At 43.0% G+C, this 27,996-nt stretch overlaps 1 protein-coding gene across 1 annotated transcript; it reads left to right on the top strand.

The window, feature by feature from the left end:
* Positions 1 to 1,934: 1,934 nt before the first annotated feature.
* Positions 1,935 to 25,025, top strand: LOC311118043 (NLR family CARD domain-containing protein 3-like). The gene is made up of 9 exons (XM_084192919.1): positions 1,935 to 2,009; positions 2,811 to 2,930; positions 13,552 to 13,787; positions 13,953 to 15,753; positions 16,085 to 16,226; positions 18,038 to 18,162; positions 21,310 to 21,469; positions 24,388 to 24,609; positions 24,703 to 25,025. The coding sequence occupies exons 1-9, from the start codon at positions 1,942 to 1,944 to the stop codon at positions 24,949 to 24,951; spliced, it is 3,123 nt and encodes a 1,040-aa protein (XP_084049045.1). The 5' UTR covers positions 1,935 to 1,941; the 3' UTR covers positions 24,952 to 25,025.
* The last annotated feature ends 2,971 nt before the right edge of the window (positions 25,026 to 27,996 follow it).

The raw sequence follows: 27,996 nt of genomic DNA, 5'->3' as shown, positions 1-27,996 counted from the left end.
TCCAGGACCTTGAAATGCTTCTTACGAAGCCACTCCTTTGTTGCCCGGGCGGTGTGTTTGGGATCATTGTCATGCTGAAAGACCCAGCCACGTTTCATCTTCAATGCCCTTGCTGAGGGAAGGAGGTTTTCACTCAAAATCTCACGATACATGACCCCATTCATTCTTTCCTTTACACGGATCAGTCGTCCTGGTCCCTTTGCAGAAAAACAGCCCCAAAGCATGATGTTTCCACCCCCATGCTTCACAGTAGGTATGGTGTTCTTTGGATGCAACTCAGCATTCTTTGTCCTCCAAACACGACGAGTTGAGTTTTTACCAAAACTTTCTATTTTGGTTTCATCTGACCATATGACATTCTCCCAATCCTCTTCTGGATCATCCAAATGCACTCTAGCAAACTTCAGACGGGCCTGGACATGTACTGGCTTAAGCAGGGGGACACGTCTGGCACTGCAGGATTTGAGTCCCTGGCGGCGTAGTGTGTTACTGATGGTAGGCTTTGTTACTTTGGTCCCAGCTCTCTGCAGGTCATTCACTAGGTCCCCCCGTGTGGTTCTGGGATTTTTGCTCACCGTTCTTGTGATCATTTTGACCCCACGGGGTGAGATCTTGCGTGGAGCCCCAGATCGAGGGAGATTATCAGTGGTCTTGTATGTCTTCCATTTCCTAATAATTGCTCCCACAGTTGATTTTTCAAACCAAGCTGCTTACCTATTGCAGATTCAGTCTTCCCAGCCTGGTGCAGGTCTACAATTTTGTTTCTGGTGTCCTTTGACAGCTCTTTGGTCTTGGCCATAGTGGAGTTTGGAGTGTGACTGTTTGAGGTTGTGGACAGGTGTCTTTTATACTGTTAACAAGTTCAAACAGGTGCCATTAATACAGGTAACGAGTGGAGGACAGAGGAGCCTCTTAAAGAAGAAGTTACAGGTCTGTGAGAGCCAGCAATCTTGCTTCTTTGAAGGTGACCAAATACTTATTTTCCACCATAATTTGCAAATAAATTCCTTAAAAATCCTACAATGTGATTTTCTGGATTTTTTATCCTCAATTTGTCTGTCATAGTTGACGTCTACCTGTGATGAAAATTACAGGCCTCTCTCATCTTTTTAAGTGGGAGAACTTGCACAATTGGTGGCTGACTAAATACTTTTTTTCCCCACTGTATACTGTAAAGCATCTGCTTATAATTAGTTGTCTATGTCATATATTTTAATACACTGAGTGTAGAAAACATTATGAACACCTGCTTTTTCCATGACATAGATTGATAAGGTGAATCCAGGTGACAGATATGATCTCTTATTTATGTAAGTTGTTAAATCAACTTCAATCAGTGGAGATGAAGGGGAGGAGAGAGGTTAATGAATGATTTTTAAGCCTTGAGACAATTGAGACATGGATTGTGTAAATGTGCCATTCAGATGGTGAATAGGCAAGACAAAATATTGAAGTGTCTTTGAACGGGGTATGGTAGTAGGTACCAGGCACAAAGGTTTTTGTCAAGAACTGCAACGCTGCTGGGTTTTTCACGCTCAAAATTTTCCTGTATGTATCAAGAATGGTCCACTACCCAAAGGACATCCAGCCATTTTGACACAACTGTGGGACGCATTGGCGTCAACATGGGCCAGCATCCCTGTGGGACGCTTTCGACACCTTGTAGAGTCCATGCCCCGAGGAGTTGAGGCTGTTCTGAGGGCAAAAGAGAGGGGAGGTGCAACTCAATATTAGGAAGGTGTTCTTAATGTTTTGTACACTCAGTGTATGTTTTTTGCTTTATGTAATGGCATATATTTTATTGCTTCATGTAATGTATTTTATCTCTTGAAATATAGTTTTTATATATTTTATAATGTAGTTTCATGGGGATTTATTATGTTTTCCAGAATCTCCAACCAAATTTGGAGATCAGTCTCTCCAGTACCCAGTCATCTGTCCATGAAGAGTGACTTCTCTATGCATCGTCATATACATTTTAGTGATGGACCAGTGACCTTTGACCCTAGGTAAAAATGTATCATATTACTATTGAAGATGAGAATCTTCAAGATCTGAAACCAGATGTATTTTGTGTATCTGAGTATATACTGTAAAGCATCTGCTTATAATTAGTTGTTTATGTCATATATTTTAATACACTGAGTGTACAAAACATTATGAACACCTGCTTTTTCCATGACATAGATTGATAAGGTGAATCCAGGTGAAAGATATGATCTCTTATTTATGTAACTTGTTAAATCAACTTCAATCAGTGTAGATGAAGGGGAGGAGACAGGTTAATGAAGGATTTTTAAGCCTTGAGACAATTGAGACATGGATTGTGTAAATGTGCCATTCAGATGGTGAATAGGCAAGACAAAATATTTAAGTGTCTTTGAACGGGGTATGGTAGTAGGTACCAGGCACACAGGTTTTTGTCAAGAACTGCAACGCTGCTGGGTTGTTCACGCTCAAAAGTTTCCTGTGTGTATCAAGAGTGGTCCACTACCCAAAGGACATCCAGCCATTTTGACACAACTGTGGGACGCATTGGAGTCAACATGGGCCAGCATTCCTGTGGGACGCTTTCGGCACCTTGTAGAGTCCATGCCCCGACGAGTTGAGGCTGTTCTGAGGGCAAAAGAGAGGGGAGGTGCAACTCAATATTAGGAAGGTGTTCTTAATGTTTTGTATACTCAGTGTATGTTTTTTGCTTTATATAATGGCATATATTTTATTGCTTCATGTAATGTATTTTATCTCTTGAAATATAGTTTTTATATATTTTATAATGTAGTTTCATGGGGATTTATTATGTTTTCCAGAATCTCCAACCAAATTCGGAGATCAGTCTCTCCAGTACCCAGTCATCTGTCCATGAAGAGTGACTTCTCTATGCATCGTCCTATACATTTTAGTGATGGACCAGTGACCTTTGACCCTAGGTAAGTTACTGGAAGAATTGATTATATTACTATTGAAGAGGAGAATCTTCAAGATCTGAACAAATACAGTGGGGAGAACAAGTATTTGATACACTGCCGATTTTGCAGGTGTTCCTACTTACAAAGCATGTAGAGGTCTGTAATTTTTATCATAGGTACACTTCAACTGTGAGAGACGGAATCTAAAACAAAAATCCAGGAAATCACATTGTATGATTTTTAAATAATTAATTTGCATTTTATTGCATGACATAAGTATTTGATCACCTACCAACCAGTAAGAATTCCGGCTCTCACAGACCTGTTAGTTTTTCTTTAAGAAGCCCTCCTGTTCTCCACTCATTACCTGTATTAACTGCACCTGTTTGAACTCGTTACCTGTATAAAAGACACCTGTCCACACACTCAATCAAACAGACTCCAACCTCTCCACAATGGCCAAGACCAGAGAGCTGTGTAAGGACATCAGGGATAAAATTGTAGACCTGCACAAGGCTGGGATGGGCTACAGGACAATAGGCAAGCAGCTTGGTGAGAAGGCAACAACTGTTGGCGCAATTATTAGAAAATGGAAGAAGTTCAAGATGACGGTCAATCACCCTCGGTCTGGGGCTCCATGCAAGATCTCACCTCGTGGGGCATCAATGATCATGAGGAAGGTGAGGGATCAGCCCAGAACTACAAGGCAGGACCTGTTCAATGACCTGAAAAGAGCTGGGACCACAGTCTCAAAGAAAACCATTAGTAACACACTACGCCGTCATGGATTAAAATCCTGCAGCGCACGCAAGGTCCCCCTGCTCAAGCCAGCGCATGTCCAGGCCCGACTGAAGTTTGCCAATGACCATCTGGATGATCCAGAGGAGGAATGGGAGAAGGTCATGTGGTCTGATGAGACTGAAGTTTGCCAATGACCATCTGGATGATCCAGAGGAGGAATGGGAGAAGGTCATGTGGTCTGATGAGACAAAAATAGAGCTTTTTGGTCTAAACTCCACTCGCCATGTTTGGAGGAAGAAGAAGGATGAGTATAACCCCAAGAACACCATCCCAACCGTGAAGCATGGAGGTGGAAACATCATTCTTTGGGGATGCTTTTCTGCAAAGGGGACAGGACGACTGCACCGTATTGAGGGGAGGATGGATGGGGCCATGTATCGCGAGATCTTGGCCAACAACCTCATTCCCTCAGTAAGAGCATTGAAGATGGGTCATGGCTGGGTCTTCCAGCATGACAACGACCCGAAACACACAGCCAGGGCAACTAAGGAGTGGCTCCGTAAGAAGCATCTCAAGGTCCTGGAGTGGCCTAGCCAGTCTCCAGACCTGAACCCAATAGAAAATCTTTTGAGGGAGCTGAAAGTCCGTATTGCCCAGCGACAGCCCCGAAACCTGAAGGATCTGGAGAAGGTCTGTATGGAGGAGTGGGCCAAAATCCCTGCTGCAGTGTGTGCAAACCTGGTCAAGACCTACAGGAAACGTATGATCTCTGTAATTGCAAACAAAGGTTTCTGTACCAAATATTAAGTTCTGCTTTTCTGATGTATCAAATACTTATGTCATGCAATAAAATGCAAATTAATTACTTAAAAATCATACAATGTGATTTTCTCACAGTTGAAGTGTACCTATGATAAAAATTACAGACCTCTACATGCTTTGTAAGTAGGAAAACCTGCAAAATCGGCAGTGTATCATATACTTGTTCTCCCCACTGTATGTACAGGTAAAAGTCAGTAAATTAGAATATTTTGAAAAACTTGATTTATTTCAGTAATTGCATTCAAAAGGTGTAACTTGTACATTATATTTATTCATTGCACACAGACTGATGCATTCAAATGTTTATTTCATTTAATTTTGATGATTTGAAGTGGCAACAAATGAAAATCCAAAATTCCGTGTGTCACAAAATTAGAATATTACTTAAGGCTAATACAAAAAAGGGATTTTTTAGAAATGTTGGCCAACTGAAAAGTATGAAAATGAAAAATATGAGCATGTACAATACTCAATACTTGGTTGGAGCTCCTTTTGCCTCAATTACTGCATTAATGCGGCGTGGCATGGAGTCGATGAGTTTCTGGCACTGCTCAGGTGTTATGAGAGCCCAGGTTGCTCTGATAGTGGCCTTCAACTCTTCTGCGTTGTTGGGTCTGGCATTCTGCATCTTCCTTTTCACAATACCCCACAGATTTTCTATGGGGCTAAGGTCAGGGGAGTTGGCTGGCCAATTTAGAACAGAAATACCATGGTCCGTAAACCAGGCACGGGTAGATTTTGCGCTGTGTGCAGGCGCCAAGTCCTGTTGGAACCTGAAATCTCCATCTCCATAGAGCAGGTCAGCAGCAGGAAGCATGAAGTGCTCTAAAACTTGCTGGTAGACGGCTGCGTTGACCCTGGATCTCAGGAAACAGAGTGGACCGACACCAGCAGATGACATGGCACCCCAAACCATCACTGATGGTGGAAACTTTACACTAGACTTCAGGCAACGTGGATCCTGTGCCTCTCCTGTCTTCCTCCAGACTCTGGGACCTCGATTTCCAAAGGAAATGCAAAATTTGCTTTCGTCAGAAAACATGACTTTAGACCACTCAGCAGCAGTCCAGCTCTTTTTTTCCTTAGCCCAGGTGAGACGCTTTTCGCGCTGTTTCTTGGTCAACAGTGGCTTGACACGAGGTATGCGGCAGTTGAAACCCATGTCTTTCAAGCGTCTCTTGGTGGTGGATCTTGAAGCCCTGACTCCAGCAGCTGTCCACTCCTTGTGAATCTCCCCCACATTTTTGAATGGGTTTTTTTTCACAATCTTGACTAGGGCGCGGTGATCCCTATCGCTTGTACACTTTTTCTGACCACAGTTTTTCCTTCCCTTTGCCTCTCTATTAATGTGTTTGGACACAGAGCTCTGAGAACAGCCAGCCTCTTCTGCAATAACCTTTTGTGTCTTTCCCTCCTTGTGCAATGTGTCGATGGTCGCCTTTTGGACAGCTGTCAAATCTGAAGTCTTCCCCATGTTTGTGTAGGCTTCAGAACTGGACTGAGAGACCATTTAAAGCCCTTTGCAGGTGTTTTGAGTTAATCAGCTGATTAGTTTGTGGCACCAGGTGTCTTCAAAATGTAACCCTTACACAATATTCTAATTTTGTGACACACGGAATTTTGGATGTTCATTTGTTGCCACTTCAAATCATCAAAATTAAATGAAATAAACATTTGAATGCATCAGTCTGTGTGCAATGAATAAATATAATGTACAAGTTACACCTTTTGAATGCAATTACTGAAATAAATCAAGTTTTTCAAAATATTCTAATTTACTGACTTTTACCTGTATTTTGTGTATCTGAGTATATACTGTAAAGCAGGAGGGGGCTTTGTGTGTTTTGTCCACTCAGTGTATATTTTAACATGTTGTTTCATAGTGGTTTATTTATTCCTGCCAGTTGCTGGTTGCTAAAATTCTAATTGTTCACGTTATTTCAGTTTATGTGACAAAACAAGCAAGTATAGTGTAGAGAATCATTGTATCATCAAAACCGATATGAAATATATTTTCCATAAACAAAAATATTGTATTTTCAACTGGTGTACAAAACCGAAATTAAAAGACGCAAAACCGAAACTTAAGACCGGGAAGCAAAGAAATAGCTCACATAGAACAGATCTACCGCTTCCTAGACTTGCTTTGAATGCCAGATCTTACATTTCTATATGAATTTGGTCGGGTCACCCAAAAAGTTACATATTGCACCTTTTAACCTTTATTTAAGGCAAGGTAGTCTGATTGAGACCAAGGTCTGTTTAAATGGAGACCTGCATGACAAGACCAAGCAAGAACACAATAAAAGTAATTACAGCAATTACACAATAAAAGTAATTACAGCAATTACACTACAAGTAATTTCAGCAATTACACAATCAAAGTAATTACAGCAATTACACAATACAAGGAAATACAGCAATTACACAAAAGTAATTACAGAAATTACACAATAAAATGAATTACAGCAATTACACAATACAAGTTAGAGAGACAGATGCTACAATCAAGGCAGGAAACACAAAAAGAAAAATACAAAAAAAAACATGATAAAAAACCCCATGATAAAAAAAAAACATAATAAAAAACAACCACATTCCTCAGTGAAGAGGTCCTCTACTAACAATATGAATGGACCAAAAGGCCCCCATGCATCAAACTGGACGGTATTTTGAAGATTGTTCCATAAGTGAGGTGCAAAGAAATGAAAAGCTGTTTTACCCAAATCTGTAGTGACAGAAGGAAGGAGTTCTCCATCTAAATCTGTAGTGACAGAAGGAAGGAGTTCTCCATCTAAATCTGTAGTGACAGAAGGAAGGAGTTCTCCATCTAAATCTGTAGTGACAGAAGGAAGGAGTTATCCATCTAAATCTGTAGTGACAGAAGGAAGGAGTTCTCCATCTAAATCTGTAGTGACAGAAGGAAGGAGTTCTCCATCTAAATCTGTAGTGACAGAAGGAAGGAGTTATCCATCTAAATCTGTAGTGACAGAAGGAAGGAGTTATCCATCTAAATCTGTAGTGACAGAAGGAAGGAGTTATCCATCTAAATCTGTAGTGACAGAAGGAAGGAGTTCTCCATCTAAATCTGTAGTGACAGAAGGAAGGAGTTATCCATCTAAATCTGTAGTGACAGAAGGAAGGAGTTCTCCATCTAAATCTGTAGTGACAGAAGGAAGGAGTTCTCCATCTAAATCTGTAGTGACAGAAGGAAGGAGTTCTCCATCTAAATCTGTAGTGACAGAAGGAAGGAGTTCTCCATCTAAATCTGTAGTGACAGAAGGAAGGAGTTATCCATCTAAATCTGTAGTGACAGAAGGAAGGAGTTCTCCATCTAAATCTGTAGTGACAGAAGGAAGGAGTTCTCCATCTAAATCTGTAGTGACAGAAGGAAGGAGTTATCCATCTAAATCTGTAGTGACAGAAGGAAGGAGTTCTCCATCTAAATCTGTAGTGACAGAAGGAAGGAGTTCTCCATCTAAATCTGTAGTGACAGAAGGAAGGAGTTATCCATCTAAATCTGTAGTGACAGAAGGAAGGAGTTCTCCATCTAAATCTGTAGTGACAGAAGGAAGGAGTTATCCATCTAAATCTGTAGTGACAGAAGGAAGGAGTTATCCATCTAAATCTGTAGTGACAGAAGGAAGGAGTTCTCCATCTAAATCTGTAGTGACAGAAGGAAGGAGTTCTCCATCTAAATCTGTAGTGACAGAAGGAAGGAGTTCTCCATCTAAATCTGTAGTGACAGAAGGAAGGAGTTCTCCATCTAAATCTGTAGTGACAGAAGGAAGGAGTTCTCCATCTAAATCTGTAGTGACAGAAGGAAGGAGTTCTCCATCTAAATCTGTAGTGACAGAAGGAAGGAGTTCTCCATCCCTGTGACCGGGCATGGTATCTCATACTTCTATAGGTTAGTAACCATTTTAGGTAATGCAGTATTTTTTTTACAAAGGGCTTTATAATTGAATAGAATGTAATGTTTTGCTCTACACAAATCACAATAAATAAAACATATTGTAACATTTAATGACAACTGCCTTGATATTTGCAGTTTGTTTGTAACAACAAATCATTTTTCTTAAATGCATTTAGTGGTTACACACTAACAACTAAAGGTTCTATGTAGTGCCAAAAAAGGGTTCGCTATGGTTACAGACCTTTTTTTGGCTATAAAGAGCCCTTTGTTATGGTTCTTTATAGAACCTTTATAGAGAATGGTTCACTAAAGAACCTTCCTCAATCTCAAAGGTTCTTTGTAGATCCTTTTGAAGAACATTACAGTTTTTTTTTTTGTATTCTGGTTAGCCATACTATATTGTTAAAATTCCATAGGTGTTATATTTAACATTTTAGCAGACGCTCTTATGCAGAGCAACATAGGGCAATTAGGGTGAAGTGCCTTGCTCAAGGGCACATTGGCTGATTTTTCACCTAGTCGGCTCGGGGATTCAAACCAGCGACCTTTCAGTTACTGGCTCTTAATGCTAAGCTACCTGCCTTTCAGTTACTGGCTCTTAACGCTAGGCTACCTGCCTTTCAGTTACTGGCTCTTAATGCTAGGCTACCTGCCTTTCAGTTACTGGCTCTTAACGCTAGGCTACCTGCCTTTCAGTTACTGGCTCTTAACGCTAGGCTACCTGCCTTTCAGTTACTGGCTCTTAATGCTAGGCTACCTGCCTTTCAGTTACTGGCTCTTAACGCTAGGCTACCTGCCATGACCAGTTGCATCAGATGTGCTAGCTCTCAAACTGCTGTGGGTCACTGTAGTGATTGCTTCAGGAAACTTAGTTTGCTAATGAGGCTTTCCAGCCAATTGTGTCAAATAGGTTAATTGCTCTGAGCTTCTTTATTCATTCACAATGCACATTAGTGACATCTGCTGGTCAGCAATAAATAGCAATGTGTGATTATCAGATAAAGGTCATTTTTTCTCCACTGATTTGATCAAAACTCTTTAGCGGTAAGTCGTTGGCTTTAATAGCCTCCAGTCAGTTCACATCTTTACATCATGCTGTCACGATCGTTTATAGACGGGACGGAACCAGGCGCAGCGTGATATGCATACATGTTTATTAACGAATAAACACAACGATAAAACAATAAACAAACGATACGTGAAGTCCAAGGCAGCACAACATACCATACCATACCATACCATACCATACCATACCATACCATACCATACCATACCATACCATACCTTAACACAGAACAAGATCCCACAACCAACTAGTGATCTACACGATCTAGATCTGAACATAGAAAATGCAACATAGAAATTACTACACAGAAAATACACACCCTAACTCAACAAATACGAGTCCCCAGAGTCAGGGCGTGACAGTACCCCCCCCCCCCCCCAAAGGTGCGGACTCCGACCGCACAACATAAACATAACAGGGTAGGGGCCAGGTGGGCATTCCACCTCGGAGGCGGATCCGGCTCAGGGCGTGACGACCACTTACTCTCCACCTCCCTGTTGCACCCCTGGTCTGGTCTGGACCTCGGCGCGCTGCTTCCCCTCTCCTTCCTCCCACGAAGTACCAAGCCCTGTCTGGACCCTGGTGTGGGAGACCCCGAACCTGGAGAGGGGCTGACGTCTGGGTCTGGACTGGAGCCGCTGACCGGAGCTGGACCCGACGACGGTGGAGCGGATTTCTCTGGCTCCGGAGTTGAGCAGCTAACCGGAGCTGGATTAGGCACCGGTGGGACAGGCACGGGCCGTGCCGTACTGGACACACGCACCACTGGCTTGGTGCGAGGAGCAGGAACAGGCCGGACCGGGCTGGCGACGCGCACCACTGGTTTGGTGCGAGGGACAGGAACAGGCCGGGCTGGGCTGGCGACGCGCACCACTGGCTTGGTGCGAGGGACAGGAACAGGCCGGGCCGGCTGGCGACGCGCACCACTGGCTTGGTGCGAGGGACAGGAACAGGCCGGGCCGGGCTGGCGACGCGCACCACTGGCTTGGTGCGAGGGGCAGGAACAGGCCGGGCCGGGCCGGCGACACGCACCACTGGCTTGGTGCGAGGGGCATGAACATGCCGGGCCGGGCTGGCGACGCGCACCACTGGCTTGGTGCGACGGACAGGAACAGACCGGACCGGGCTGGCGACGGGCACCACTGGCTTGGTGCGACGGACAGGAACAGACCGGACCGGGCTGGCGACGGGCACCACTGGCTTGGTGCGAGGGACAGGAACAGGCCGGGCCGGGCTGGCGACGCGCACCACTGGTTTGGTGCGAGGGACAGGAACAGGCCGGACCGGGCTGGCGACGCGCACCACTGGCTTGATGCAAGGAGCAGGAACGGGCCGGACCGTACTGGGAACACGCACCACTGGCTTAGTGCGGGGAGCAGGAACGGGTCAGGCCGTACTGGGAACACGCACCACTGGCTTAGTGCGGGGAGCAGGAACGGGCCGGACCGGACTGGCGACACGCACCACTTGCTTGGTGCGAGGAGCGGGACTGGGTTCCTTTATTAACCCCCGCTCCTTCTGCTACCTAACCAGCTCCTCTCGCCGTGCCTCTACACCTTCCTTCTTCCTTTTTGCCCCCTGTAGCTCCTCCCTCTGACCGAATAACTCCTGCTCCCTCTGAACCAATAGCCTCCGTAACATGGTGGCCTCCTCTCCTAACCTGCAGATCCGCCCTTTAACGGCCTCCTGCTGCCTCGTCGTCCACACCGTGTGCCCCCCCCCCAAAATGTTCTTGGGTTGCCTCTCGGGTCTCCGTCATCGGCACTGTTGGCGCCGTTTCTCCTCTCCTACCTGGGCATCCTCCTTCATCGCCTTCCGGTAACGGACGGCCTCCTCCTCCGTATTTCTCCCCCAACCGAGGAGGACATCTACTAATGTAACCTCCTGTTGAATTCCCGGCATTTGCTCCTGAACACGCTGCTTGGTCCTCGTTTGGTGGGATCTTCTGTCACGATCGTTTATAGACGGGACGGACCAAGGCGCAGCGTGATATGCATACATGTTTATTAACGAATAAACACAACGACAAAACAATAAACAAACGTAACGTGAAGTCCAAGGCAGCACAGCACAACACAACACAACATACCATACCATACCATACCATACCATACCATACCATACCATACCATACCATACCATACCATACCATACCATACCATACCATACCATACCATACCATACCATACCATACCATACCATACCATACCATACCATACCATACCATAACACGGAACAAGATCCCACAACCCACTAGTGCCAATAGGCTGCCTAAGTATGGGCCCCAATCAGAGACAACGAGCTACAGCTGCCTCTGATTGGGAACCACACCGGCCAACATAGATCTACACATACTAGATCTAAACATAGAAAATGCAACATAGAACATCACCACAATGAATATACACACCCTGACTCAACAAATACGAGTCCCCAGAGTCAGGGCGTGACACATGCTTATTTTTCTGCCTTCAAGTTGACTATTTTTCAAAAATGGAATCTATGGCATTATTGAGGATGCTTAAGAGAGAAGCTTATACTATACTAAATAAAACAAATGATTTGAACAGTGCAGAAAGTGTGGTTTCGCAAAACTATTTTCTAAATAGTGTCTCTTCAACGGGATTCGAACTCATACCCCCACATCCTGGAATGTTCCATAGTTCCCTACTCTACCAGCTAAGACACCAGTCAGGTGAAATTACTTGTACAAAATCCTAACTAAATGTATAAGTATGATATCCCGTAGTGGTCGGTGTTTGAAAGCAGCTTAATCGAAGAAAGCATTGGAACCACGGTGAAATCAGTGGGATCTCGCATTTTGCAACACACGGTTTGAAAAAGCATGTGATTAAACAAAGCTTCGGACATCATTGATGACGTACTTCTGATAAAGTGATACACTCATCGGAACACTGATTCGAAGTTAGCTGCTTAGCGATTTCAACGCATGCCTTGGAGCTTCAGTATGAAACGTAACATCACTAGATCACTGAGGAGAGAATTGAGAACCACTGACTTAGTCAACCGTTCTCAATTGACACAAGGCCATACGTGAGTCGTTCACAAGACACCGTCACTGGCCATAGTCCTACAAAACTGTGTGTATTAACAGTCATTGCAGAACACAACACATTAGATAAACGTCAATGGCACTCACTCACTGTTACACAAAAAGAGCTTTGAACAAACCACTCCGCAAAATATTCTAATGAGCCACTGCCTCTACATTTTAATTATCACTAAAACGCAAATAACCCTTTTTGTGAACTGCAAAGAACCATTGAATGGCTTGAAGGGTTCTTTGAGTCATTATGGTTCCACATAGAACCATCACCTTCCCAAAGAACCCTTGCGGAACCCTCTTTTCTTAGTGTGTACATTCTATACTTTTGAAGATTTCTACAATCTGAGTTCATATAGTTTAGTAATACCACTGTGGACATGTTTCTACAACCTTCTGAGTTCATATAGTTTAGTAATACCACTGTGGACATGTTGCTACAACCTTCTGAGTTCATATAGTTTAGTAATACCACTGTGGACATGTTTCTACAACCTTCTGAGTTCATATAGTTTAGTAATACCACTGTGGACATGTTTCTACAACCTTCTGAGTTCATATAGTTTAGTAATACCACTGTGGACATGTTTCTACAACCTGAGTTCATATAGTTTAGTAATACCATTGTGGACATGTTTCTACAACCTTCTGAGTTCATATAGTTTAGTAATACCACTGTGGACATATTTCTACAACCTGAGTTCATATAGTTTAGTAATACCACTGTGGACATGTTTCTACAACCTTCTGAGTTCATATAGTTTAGTAATACCACTGTGGACATGTTATCCTTTCCAGAGGCTACTACCACACTCAGAGAGCAGAGTATACTGTTCCCAGCTGGCTGTCTATGAACAGTATTAACATCTACAATCTCTCTCTCCTTTATCTCTGTAGTGGAAGGTCTACTATGTTAGAGGATCAGTATTAACATCTACAATCTCTCTCTCTCCTTTATCTCTGTAGTGGATGGTCTACTCTGTTAAAGGATCAGTATTAACATCTACAATCTCTCTCTCCTTTATCTCTGTAGTGGAAGGTCTACTCTGCCAGAGGATCAGTCCAGGTGTGCAGTGTGTCAGCAGGTGCTGAGGGATCCAGTCTCTATCACCTGTGGACACAGGTTCTGCAGACAGTGCATCACCAGATACTGGGAGAAACCTGCTCCTTCAGGAGACTATGACTGTCCTCAGTGTAGAAAGAGATCCAGAACACGGCCTGTACTACAGCACCTGAGTCAACCCAATAAAACACGAGGCTCTGAAAACAGTAAGACCACTTGCACACGTGGGCCAAGTCAAGACCTTAATATGATTTACAGTAGTTAACTACAATATTATGAGATAATAGAAGTTACTGTAGTTGTGGAAGGCCCACTTTTCATCCTGTCAATGAATGTTTCTGATACACACCATTGTTCTTCTTCCCTTGTAGTGGATGACAGCCTGCAGAGAGCTATAGTAAACCATAAAGACAGTCTGAAAAGGAGGTATGAATGTGTGATAGAAGGCATGGAAATAGCAGGGAACCAAACTCCCCTCAACAGGATTTACACAGAGCTCTACATCACAGAAGGAGAGAGTGAAGGGGTTAACAATGAACATGAGGTGTGGCAGCTAGAGACAGCATCCAGGACACCAACCTCACATGACACAGCAATCCACTGCAATGACATCTTTAAACCCTTACCAGGCCAAGAGAGAAGCATCAGAACTGTGCTGACGAAGGGCATCGCTGGCATCGGAAAAACAGTCTCTGTGCAGAAGTTCATCCTAGACTGGGCTGAAGAGAAGGCGAACCAAGGTGTGGATATCATATTTGTGCTTCCTTTCCGGGAGCTGAACTTGATTAAAGATCTCCAGTACAGTCTTCTCAGACTTTTAAATGGCTTCCACACAGAACTAGACATAGGCAATGCAAAGAAACTCACTGCCTGTAAAGCTATGTTCATCTTTGATGGTTTGGATGAAAGCAGACTTCCATTGGATTTCCAGCACAATGAAAAGGTGTCTGATGTCACCCAGACATCGTCTGTCGATGTTCTGCTGACAAACCTCATCATGGGGAATCTGCTTCCCTCTGCTCTCCTATGGATAACCTCCCGACCTGCAGCAACCAATCAGATCCCCCCTAAGTGTGTTGACCAGGTGACAGAGGTACGAGGGTTCAATGACCCACAGAAGGAGGAGTACTTCAGGAAGAGATTCAGTGATGAGGACCTGGCCAGCAGAATCATCTCACACATAAAGACATCAAGGAGCCTCCACATCATGTGCCACATGCCAGTGTTCTGTTGGATTTCTGCAATAGTCCTTGAGCACATGTTGAGTACAGACAAGAGGAGAGAGATGCCCACGACTCTGACTGAGATGGCAATACACTTCCTGCTCATTCAGACCAGCCTGAAGAACCAGAAATATCATGGAAGAGATGAGATGGATCAACAGGAGCTCATGGAGTCAGATAAGGAAATTCTTCTGAAGCTGGGGAAGCTGGCGTTTGAAAATCTGGAGAAGGGTAATCTCATGTTCTATGAAGAAGACCTGAAAGAGTGTGGCATTGATGTCAAAGAAGCCTCAGTGTACTCAGGAGTGTGCACACAAATCTGTAAAGAAGAGTCTGTGTTATTTCAGAGAGTGGTGTACTGCTTTGTTCATCTGAGCATTCAGGAGTTTCTCTCAGCTGTCTACATGTACCATTGTTACACAACCAAGAACATGGATGCACTGAAGCCCTTCCTCAAGGGAAAGTCTAGAGCTGCATCTGAAGAGCTAACCTTGCATGAGCTGCTGAAGAGTACCGTGGATAAAGCCTTGGAGAGCAAGAATGGACACCTGGACCTCTTTGTCCGCTTCCTTCATGGCATGTCACTGGAGTCCAATCAGAAACTCCTACGAGGTCTGGTGACACAGACAGAAAGCAGTCCAGACAGCGTCCAGAAAACAATCCGTTCCCTGAAGGTGATGCAGAGGAAGAACATCTCCCCTGAGAGGTGCATCAATCTCTTCCACTGTCTGATAGAGATGAAAGACCATTCAGTACAGGAGGAAATCCAAGCGTACTTGAGGTCAGAGAAGAGATCCAAAAACCTCACACTTTCTCAGTGTTCAGCGCTGGCCTACATGCTACAGATATCAGAGGAGGTTCTGGATGTGTTTGACCTGAAGGTATACAAGACATCAGAGGAGGGTCGTAGGAGACTGCTCCCAGCTGTGAGAGGCTACAGGAAAGCTCTGTAAGTATTCATGGAAATATCCCACATCAAAACACATTGTAGTTACAGCAGCATTTTTATTGGCTGACGGGCTCTGTAAGTACTCATGTGACTATCCCTCAGACCAAACTTTACTGTATGTAAGAACAACAATATTTTCATTGGCCGACTAAACTTTCTATCAGCTGAAAACTCTTAAACAAACTGTAATACAAACGGATCAGAAAAGTTGTAGCATTGAGACATCTATACACAGTGTTCACATTATTAGTGAAGAGGTAACTGTAAGCAGGGAAGCTAAATGTAACATTTTAATCCAACCTGTCCCTCATGGTATTTACTCTGTTGACAGACTCACTGGCTGTAAACTCACAGACACATCCTGTGAAGTGTTGGCCTCAGCTCTCAGTTCAAACCCCTCAAACCTGAGAGAGCTGGATCTGAGTAACAATGTCCTGAATGATTCAGGAGTGAAGCTGCTCTCTGCTGGAATGGGGAATCCCCACTGTAAACTGGAGACTCTGAGGTCAGTATTCCTGTAGTTGGTCAACAAGTGATAACTGTTCACCAGATCCACATGTGTTTACCAGGCACACATAGTCCACACCATATGTGTTTGGACAGTGAAGTTTACAGTTTTACATTTGGTGCTATGCTCCAGCATTTTGGATTTGAGATATAATGTTTCATATTAGGCGACAGTACAGAATGTCACCTTTTATTTGAGGGTATTCATACATACCTGTTTTACTGTTTAGAAATGAAAGCACTTAATGTATCTAGTTCTCCCATTTGAAAAAGTAATAAGTATTTGGACAAATTAATTTAGTCCAATGTTTAGTGTTTTAGTGTTTGGTCTTTGAATATTCTTTGCCTGCAGTGATTACATCAAGCTTGTGATTCTACAAACTTGTTGAATACATTTGCAGTTTGTCTTGGTTGTGTTTTGGATGATGTTTTTCCCAATAGAAACTGAATGGTGAATAATGTCCTGTCATTTTGGAGTCACTTCACTTGTATTGTCAGTAAGAATAGAATATGTTTCTGAACACTTCTACATTCATGTGGATGCTACCATAATTATGAATAATCATGAATGAATCGTGAATGATGATGAATGAGAAAGTTACAGAGGAACAAGGATCATACCCCCTCTGTTATTGGTAATGGTGAGAGGTTAGCATGTTTTGTTGTAGCCTCTGTAACTTTCTCACTCATTATTATTCATGATTCATTCATGATTTTTCTTAATCATGGCATCATTAGGATTCATTTAGTAGTGTTTAGAAACATTTACATTTTAGTCATTTAGCAGACGCTCTTATCCAGAGCGACTTACAGTTAGTGAGTGCATACATTATTTTTTATTACTTTTTTTCATACTGGCCCCCCGTGGGAATCGAACCCACAACCCTAGCGTTGCAAACGCCATGCTCTACCAACCAAACTACATCCCTGCCGGCCATTCCCTCCCCTACCCTGGACGACGCTGGGCCAATTGTGCGCCGCCCCATGGATCTCCCGGTCGCAGCCGGCTACGACAGAGCCTGGATTCGAACCAGGATCTCTAGTGGCACAGCTACAGAAACCTGTTATCTACTCACTTAGACAGAAAATTACTCCAGTCATCATCCACCATTCAGTTACTATTGGGCAAAACATAACCAAAAACAAACTGCAAATACAACCAACGAGTTTACAACCAAATACTCAACTTTTGACTATGTTAATACACTATTAGTCAAATGGTCAGAATACGTTTGACTTCGTCAAATGGGGGGACTAGTAACATAAAGTGCTATCATTTCTAAACGGTGAAACAGATATGTATTAAAATACCCTCAAATAAAAGGTGACATTATATACTGTCACCTCATATGAAACATTTGATCTCAAATCCAAAATGCTGGAGTATAGAGCCACATTTAAAATGTCAGTTTCACTGTCAAACTAGATATGGTGTGGACTGTATACTCAAAACAATCTAAATCTGATACCTCACTGTCTGTCTTTTGACTGATACTGCTTTTTAAACTGCTCTGGTCAGTCTACTCAAATATTTGTACTATACATTTTTCTATCTACATGCAATACTTTGATAATTTGTCATTTCTAATAATGAAACATTCATTTATGAATAGATATGGCAGGTTTCAGGACACTGATATATCTGAATATGTTGAAAAAAATATACTGCCACTATTTTGACCACCAAAGAATAGCAGTGTGGTTTTAATATGATTTTACTCTTTGCAGGCTGTCACGCTGTCTAGTCACAGAGGAAGGCTGTGCTTCTCTGGTCTCAGCTCTGAAGTCAAACCCCTCACACCTGAGAGAGCTGGATCTGAGTAACAATGACCTGAAGGATTCAGGAGTGAAGCTGCTCTCTGCTGGAATGGGGAATCCCCACTGTAAACTGGAGACTCTGAGGTCAGTATTCCTGTAGTTGGTCAACAAGTGATAACTGTTCACCAGATCCACATGTGTTTACCAGGCACACATAGTCCACATCATATGTGTTTGGACAGTGAAGCTTACAGTTTTACATTTGGTGCTATGCTCCAGCATTTTGGATTTGAAATTGTTTCATATTAGGCAACAGTACAGAATGTCACTTTTTATTTGAGGGTATTCATACATACCTGTTTTACTGTTTAGAAATGAAACCACTTTATGTATGTAGTTCTCTAGGTCTACCATTTGAAAAAGTCATAAGTATTTGGACAAATTAATTTAGTCCAATGTTTAGTGTTTTAGTGTTTGGTCTTTGAATATTCTTTGCCTGCAGTGATTACATCAAGCTTGTGAATCTACAAACTTTTGAATGCATTTGCAGTTTGTTTTGGTTGTGTTTTGGATGATGTTTTTCCCAATAGAAACTGAATGGTGAATAATGTCCTGTCATTTTGGAGTCACTTCACTTGTATTGTCAGTAAGAATAGAAGATGTTTCTGAACACTTCTACATTCATGTGGATGCTACCATGATTATGAATAATCATGAATGAATCGTGAACGATGATGAATGAGAAAGTTACAGAGGAACAAGGATCATACCCCCTCTGTTATTGGTAATGGTGAGAGGTTAGCATGTTTTGTTGTAGCCTCTGTAACTTTCTCACTCATTATTATTCATGATTCATTCATAATTTTTCTTAATCATGACATCATCAGGATTAATTTAGTAGTGTTTAGAAACATGTTATCTACTCACTTAGACAGAAAATTACTCCAGTCATCATCCACCATTCAGTTACTATCGGGCAAAACATAACCCAAAACAAACTGCAAATACAAACAATGAGTTCACAACCAAATACTCAACTTTTGACTACGTTAATACACTATAAGTCAAATGGTCAGAATACGTTTGACTTCGTCAAATGGGGGGACTAGATACATAAAGTGCTTTCATTTCTAAACGGTGAAACAGATACAGTGGGGAAAAAAAGTATTTAGTCAGCCACCAATTGTGCAAGTTCTCCCACTTAAAAAGATGAGAGAGGCCTGTAATTTTCATCATAGGTACACGTCAACTATGACAGACAAATTGAGAATTTTTTTCTCCAGAAAATCACATTGTAGGATTTTTAATGAATTTATTTGCAAATTATGGTGGAAAATAAGTATTTGATCACCTTCAAAGAAGCAAGATTTTTTCTGGCTCTCACAGACCTGTAACTTCTTCTTTAAGAGGCTCCTCTGTCCTCCACTCGTTACCTGTATTAATGGCACCTGTTTGAACTTGTTAACAGTATAAAATACACCTGTCCACAACCTCAAACAGTCACACTCCAAACTCCACTATTGCCAAGACCAAAGAGCTGTCAAAGGAGACCAGAAACAAAATTGTAGACCTGCACCAGGCTGGGAAGACTGAATCTGCAATAGGTAAGCAGCTTGGTTTGAAGAAATCAACTGTGGGAGCAATTATTAGGAAATGGAAGACATACAAGACCACTGATAATCTCCCTCGATCTGGGGCTCCACGCAAGATCTCACCCCGTGGGGTCAAAATGATCACAAGAACGGTGAGCAAAAATCCCAGAACCACATGGGGGGACCTAGTGAATGACCTGCAGAGAGCTGGGACCAAAGTAACAAAGCCTACCATCAGTAACACACTACGCCGCCAGGGACTCAAATCCTGCAGTGCCAGACGTGTCCCCCTGCTTAAGCCAGTACATGTCCAGGCCCGTCTGAAGTTTGCTAGAGTGCATTTGGATGATCCAGAAGAGGATTGGGAGAATGTCATATGGTCAGATGAAACCAAAATAGAACTTTTTAGTAAAAACTCAACTCGTCGTGTTTGGAGGACAAAGAATGCTGAGTTGCATCCAAAGAACACCATACCTACTGTGAAGCATGGGGGTGGAAACATCATGCTTTGGGGCTGTTTTTCTGCAAAGGGACCTGGACGACTGATCCGTGTAAAGGAATGAATGAATGGGGTCATGTATCATGAGATTTTGAGTGAAAACCTCCTTCCATCAGCAAGGGCATTGAAGATAAAATGTGGCTGGGTCTTTCAGCATGACAATGATCCCAAACACACCGCCCGGGCAACGAAGGAGTGGCTTCGTAAGAAGCATTTCAAGGTCCTGGAGTGGCCTAGCCAGTCTCCAGATCTCAACCCCATAGAAAATCTTTGGAGGGAGTTGAAAGTCTGTGTTGCCCAGCGACAGCCCCAAAACATCACTGCTCTAGAGGAGATCTGCATGGAGGAATGGGCCAAAATACCAGCAACAATGTGTGAAAACCTTGTGAAGACTTACAGAAAACGTTTGACCTGTGTCATTGCCAACAAAGGGTATATAACAAAGTATTGAGAAACTTTTGTTATTGACCAAATACTTATTTTCCACCATATTTTGCAAATAAATTCATAAAAAATCCTACAATGTGATTTTCTGGAAAAAAAAATCTCATTTTGTCTGTCATAGTTGACGTGTACCTATGATGAAAATTACAGGCTTCTCTCTCATCTTTTTAAGTGGGAGAACTTGCACAATTGGTGGCTGACTAAATACTTTTTTCCCCCACTGTATGTATTAAAATACCCTCAAATAAAAGGTGACATGAAAACTTCTGTAAATAAGGTATTTCTATATATTTGCAAACATGTCTAAAAACCTGTTTTCACTTTGTCATTATGGGGTATTGTGTGTAAATTGATGGGGAAAAAGAACTAATTTAATATATTTTAGAATAAGGCTGTAACTTAACAAAATGTGGAAAAAGTCAAGGGGTCTGAATACTTTTTGAATGCACTGTAGATATGGTGTGGACTGTATACTCAATACAATCTAAATCTGATACCTCACTGTCTGTCTTTTGACTGATACTGCTTTTTAAACTGCTCTGGTCAGTCTACTCAAATATTTGTAATATGCATTTTTCTATCTACAAGCAATACTTTGATAATTTGTCATTTCTAATAATGAAACATTCATTTATGAATAGATATGGCAGGTTTCAGGACACTGATATATCTGAATACGTTGAAAAAAATATACTGCCACTATTTTAACCACCAAAGAATAGCAGTGTGATTTTAATATGATGTGACTCTTTGCAGGCTGTCAGGCTGTCTAGTCACAGAGGAAGGCTGTGCTTCTCTGGTCTCAGCTCTGAAGTCAAACCCCTCACACCTGAGAGAGCTGGACCTGAGTAACAATGACCTGAAGGATTCAGGAGTGAAGCTGCTCTCTGCTGGACTGGGGAATCCCCACTGTAAACTGGAGAGTCTGAGGTCAGTATTCCTGTAGTTGGTCAACAAGTGATAACTGTTCACTAGATCCACATGTGTTTACCAGGCACACATAGTCCACACCATATGTGTTTGGACAGTGAAGCTTACAGTTTTACATTTGGTGCTATGCTCCAGCATTTTGGATTTGAGATAGAATGTTTGATATTAGGTGACAGTATATAATGGCACCTTTTATTTGAGGGTATTCATACATATCTGTGTTACTGTTTAGAAATGAAAGCACTTTATGTATCTAGTTCTCCCATTTGAAAAGGTCTTAATAATTTGGACATATTCACTTATATTGTATTGAAGTAGTCATACGTTTAGTATTTGGTCCCATATTCCTTACCCACAGTGATTACATCAAGCTTGTGATTCTACAAACTTGTTGAATACATTTGCAGTTTGTCTTGGTTGTGTTTTGGATGATGTTTTCCCAATAGAAACTGAATGGTGAATAATGTCCTGTCATTTTGGAGTCACTTCACTTGTATTGTCAGTAAGAATAGAATATGTTTCTGAACACTTCTACATTCATGTGGATGCTACCATGATAATGAATAATCATGAATGAATCGAGAATGATGATGAATGAGAAAGTTACAGAGGAACAAGGATCATACCCCCTCTGTTATTGGTAATGGTGAGAGGTTAGCATGTTTTGTTGTAGCCTCTGTAACTTTCTCACTCATTATTTTTCATGATTCATTCATGAGTTTTATTAATCATGGCATTGTCAGGATTAATTTTGTAGTGTTTCGAAACATGTTATCTACTCACTTAGACAGAAGATTAATCCAGTCATCATCCACCATTCAGTTACTATTGGGCAAAACATAACCCAAAACACAACCAAAACAAACTGCAAATGCAACCAACGAGTTTGGGACCAAATACTAAACTTTTGACTACTTTAATACACTATAAGTGAATTGGTCAGAATACTTATGACTTATTCAAATGGAGGGAATAGATACAAAAAGTGCTTTCATTTAAAATGTTAGCTTCTCTGTCAAAATAGATATGGTGTGGACTGTATACTCAATACAATCTAAATCTGATACCTCACTGTCTGTCTTTTGACTGATACTGCTTTTTAAACTGCTCTGGTCAGTCTACTCAAATATTTGTACTATACATGTTTCTATCTACAAGCAATAATCTGACAATTTCTAATAATGATACATTCATTTATGAATAGATATGTCAGGTTTCAGGACACTGATATATCTGAACATGTTGAAAAAAATATACTGCCACTATTTTCACCACCAAAGAATAGCAGTGTGATTTTAATATGATTTGACTCTTTGCAGGCTGTCAGGCTGTCTAGTAACAGAGGAAGGCTGTGTTTCTCTGGTCTCAGCTCTGAAGTCAAACCCCTCACACCTGAGAGAGCTGGACCTGAGCTACAATCACCCAGGAGACTCAGGAGTCAGACTGCTCTCTGCTGGACTGGAGGATCCACACTGCAGACTGGAGAAACTCAAGTATGTAGAGGGTTTATGTCAATGTTCCTATCAGACATGTTGGAGTTATCAGGCTAGTTAAGACAAACATTCTGACCACCACTTGGACTAAGTTATATAAAGACTGTGTGGTGTGTGTGTCCTGTGTGTGTTTGTGTGTGTCTGTGTGTGTGTCCAGTGTGTGTGTGTGTCCAGTGTGTGTGTGTGTCCAGTGTGTGTGTGTGTCCAGTGTGTGTGTGTGTCCAGTGTGTGTGTGTGTTTGTCCTGTGTGTGTTTGTCCTGTGTGTGTGTGTGTGTCGTGTGTGTGTGTGTTTGTCCAGTGTGTGTGTGTGTGAGTGTCCAGTGTGTGTTTGTGTGTGTGTGCACGTGTATCAGTACACACACTGGACACACACACACACTGGACACACATACACACAGGACACACATACACACTGGACACACACACACACACACACACACTGGACACATACACACAAAGGACACACACACACACAAAGGACGCACACACACACACACACACTGGACAAACACACACACTGGACACACACACACTCACACTGGACACACACACACACTAAACACACACACACACACACTAGACATACACACACAATGGACACACACACACTCACACTGGACACACACACACAATGGACACATACACACACTGGACACACACACACACACACACACACACACACACACACACACATACACACTGGACACACAAACACAAAAACACACTGGACACAAACACACACACTGGACACACACACACACACACACACACACACACACACACACACACACACACACACACACACACACACACACACACACACTTGGACAAATGTATATACTTACTGTTTGTGTGTGTGAGTTCAGGTGTATCCCTCAATGACTGTCTGTTCTTCTGCTTACCGCTACAGTGTGGAACATGGTGGAGAGAACACAATGAAACCTGGACTTAGAAAATGTGAGTGTTGACTGCTGTGAAGAATATGACTAAGAATAAGTCTTAATTCAAGTGAAGTCAAAGTCAAAGACCACCATCATTACTTACTTGGTCATATTAAATATCAGCTGTAGTTCTACAGAAGCACAAATCAGGGACACCAAAGTTTACAAAGAGTTTCTTTGACAATGTGTGTGTCTGGGTGTGCGTGTGCTCAGGATGTGTGTGTGTGTCCAGTGTGTGTGTGTTCAGGATGTGTGTGTGTGTGTGTTTGTGTAATTAATGGGAATAAGTGTGTTTTATATTACCATACAGTATAACATATGATCATTCAACAAGTCTCAAGTTACCTTAACTTCTCCTTTTGATACCTAGAAACATCTACATTAAATGAATTAGTGAAAAGTGAGTTAACATTCTAAAGTGAATGATTATTTCTAATATTGTGTCTGGTTTCATCCATCAGATGTCTGTGATCTCACACTGGACCCAAACACAGTAAACAGATTCCTCTCTCTGTCTGAGGAGAACAGAAAGGTGACATGGGGGAGAGAGAAGCAGCCGTATCCTGATCACCCAGAGAGATTTGAGTTCTGGCCTCAGGTGCTGTGTAGAGAGGGTCTGACTGGGCGCTGTTACTGGGAGGTAGAGTGGAGTGGGAAAGGGGCTGATATAGGAGTGGCATATAAAGGAATCAGCAGGAGAGGAAGGGGTGTTATAAGAGTGGCATATAAAGGAACCAGCAGGAGAGGATTGTGTGATGACAGTTGTCTTGGATACAATGACAAGTCCTGGAGTCTTGACTGCTCTGGCAACAGTTACACTGCCTGTCACAATAATAAGTCCACTACCATAGACGTCCCCTCCTCCAGCTCCCACAGAGTAGGAGTGTATCTGGACTGGCCAGCCGGCACTCTGTCCTTCTACAGAGTCTCCTCTGACACACTGACCCACCTGAACACATTCCACTCCACATTCACTGAGCCCCTCTATCCAGGGTTTTGGGTTTGGGATGATGGGGACTCAGTGTCCCTGTAAATAATAACCATGGTAACACTGACACACACACACTGGACACACACACACACACACACTGGACAAACACACACACTGGACACACACACTGGACACACACACACTACACACACACACACACACACACTAGACAAACACACACACTGGACACACACACTACACACACACACACACACTGAACACACACAAACGGACACACTGGAGACACACACACACTGAACACACACACACTAGACACACACACACACACTGTACACACACACACACTGAACACACACACACACACACACACACACTGCACACACACACACACACACACACACACACACACTGGACACGCACGCACACACTGGACAAATACACTGGACACACACACTGAACACACACACACTGGACATACACACACACACACTGAACACACACACTGGACAAACACACACACACACACACACTGGACACACACACATACATTGAACACACACACACACACTAGACACACACACACACACTGAACACAAACAAACTGAACACACACACACACTGGACACACCCACACACACACTAGACACGCACACTGGACACACACACACTGAACACACACACACACACACACACTGGACACACACCCACACTGAACACACACACACACACACACTAGACACACACACACTGAACACACACACACACACACACACACACTGGACCCACACACTAGACAAACACACACACTGTACACACAAACTTACACACTGAACACACACACACACACACACACAGGACACACACGCACACACTGGACACACACACACTGAACACACACACACACACACACACACACACACACACACTGGACACACACACACACACACACACACACTGAACACACACACTGGACACACACACACACACACACACACACTGGACACACACACATACACTGGGAACAAACACACACTGGACACACACACACACGCTGAACACACACACACACTGAACACACACACTGGACACACACAAACACTGAACACACACACACACACATGACACACACACACACTGGACACACACACACACACTGAACACACACACACACACTGAACACACACACTGGACACACACACTGAACACACACACACACACACACACAGGACACACACACACACACACTCTAGACACACACACACACACACTTACACACACTGGATACACACACATGCACTGGACAAACACACACACTGGACACTTGACAAACACACACACTGGACACACACACACTGGACAAACACACACACACACTACACATACACACACACTGCACACACACACACACACACACACTGGACAAACACACGCAGGACAAACACACACACACACACTGGACACGCACACAAACACACTGAACACGCACACACACTAGACACACACACATACACACTGGACACACTCACACTGAACACACACACACACACACACACTGAACACACACACACTAGACACACACACACTGAACACACACACACACACACACACTGAATAAACACACGCTGAACACACACACTTAACACACAAACACTGGACACACACACTAGACACACACACACACACACTGTACACTCACACACACACTGAACACACACACACACACACACACACACACACACACTGGACACACATGCACACACTGGACAAATACACTGGACACACACACTGAACACACACACACTGGACACAGACACACATACACACACACACACTGAACACACACACTGGACAAACACACACACACACACACTGGACACACACACATACACTGGGAACAAACACACACTGGACACACACACATACATTGAACACACACACACACACACTAGACACACACACACACACACTGAACACAAACAAACTGAACACACACAAACACTGGACACACCCACACACACACTAGACACACACACTGGACACACACACACACTGAACACAAACACACACACACTGGACACACACACACTGGACACACACGCTGAACACACACACTTAACACACACACACACACTGGACGAACACACACACACACACACACTAGACACACACACACACACTGAACACACACACACACACACACACACACACACTGGACACACACACACACACACACACACACTGGACACACACACACACACTGGACAAACACACTGGACACACACACACTGAACACACACACACACACACACACACACTGGACACACACACACACACACACACACTGAACACACACACTGGACACACACACACACACACTGGACACACACACACTGAACACACACACTGGACACACACACACTGAACACACACACACACTGGACACACACACACACACTGAACACACACACACACACACACACTGGACACACACACTGGACACACACACACACACAGGACTCACACACACACACACTCTAGACACACACACACACACACTGGGCACACACACTGGACACACACACACACTGGACACAAACATTGAACACACACACACACACTGGACACACTCTCACACACTGGACACACACACACACACACACACACACACACACGGGACACATTTCCTTGTGTTGGATTTTGATGAAAGGAAATCCCATATAGCCTACTGGACAGGACTTTGCTATGGCATCTTCTGTTTGGGTGTCTCAGGTCAGGTCTGAGCCATGATCAGAATGTGTCTCTGTGTCTATTTCCAGCCCTGCCATTTCTACCTGTCCTGATCTAGTGTTTCACCCCTGACCTCCTCACACCGTCTCACTGTCCATGTCTGCTTTTAGCTCCCACCTCTACTTCACTGTGTTATAATGGACCTTATGCTTGTTATGTCACCTCTGTAACCAGTTATCAAACATACTGACCTTTCTGACCCTATCCCATGGCCCTACTTTCTACAACTGAACATTTAAATTCCTCTATGAGTTTTGTTTAGTTTCCATTTACTTATGTATGTATTTGTTGTATATTGGGGTTGTGCTGCAGAGCATCATGGGGGTTTGTATGTGTTGA

This window comes from Coregonus lavaretus, assembly GCF_964263955.1.
Source record: "Coregonus lavaretus genome assembly, contig: HAP1_SCAFFOLD_3119, whole genome shotgun sequence".
NCBI classification, from domain to species: domain Eukaryota; kingdom Metazoa; phylum Chordata; class Actinopteri; order Salmoniformes; family Salmonidae; genus Coregonus; species Coregonus lavaretus.
Note: the sequence above shows the minus strand (reverse complement) of the source record. Positions and strands in the feature narration are given on the sequence as shown.

Coding starts and splice junctions, on each gene's coding strand:
- LOC311118043 (XM_084192919.1), top strand. CDS start 1,942: ATGAAGAGTGACTTCTCTATGCATCGTCATATACATTTTAGTGATGGA. Junction 2,931..13,551: donor CCAGTGACCTTTGACCCTAG/GTAAGTTACTGG, acceptor TTATCTCTGTAG/TGGAAGGTCTACTCTGCCAG. Junction 13,788..13,952: donor AACACGAGGCTCTGAAAACA/GTAAGACCACTT, acceptor CTTCCCTTGTAG/TGGATGACAGCCTGCAGAGA.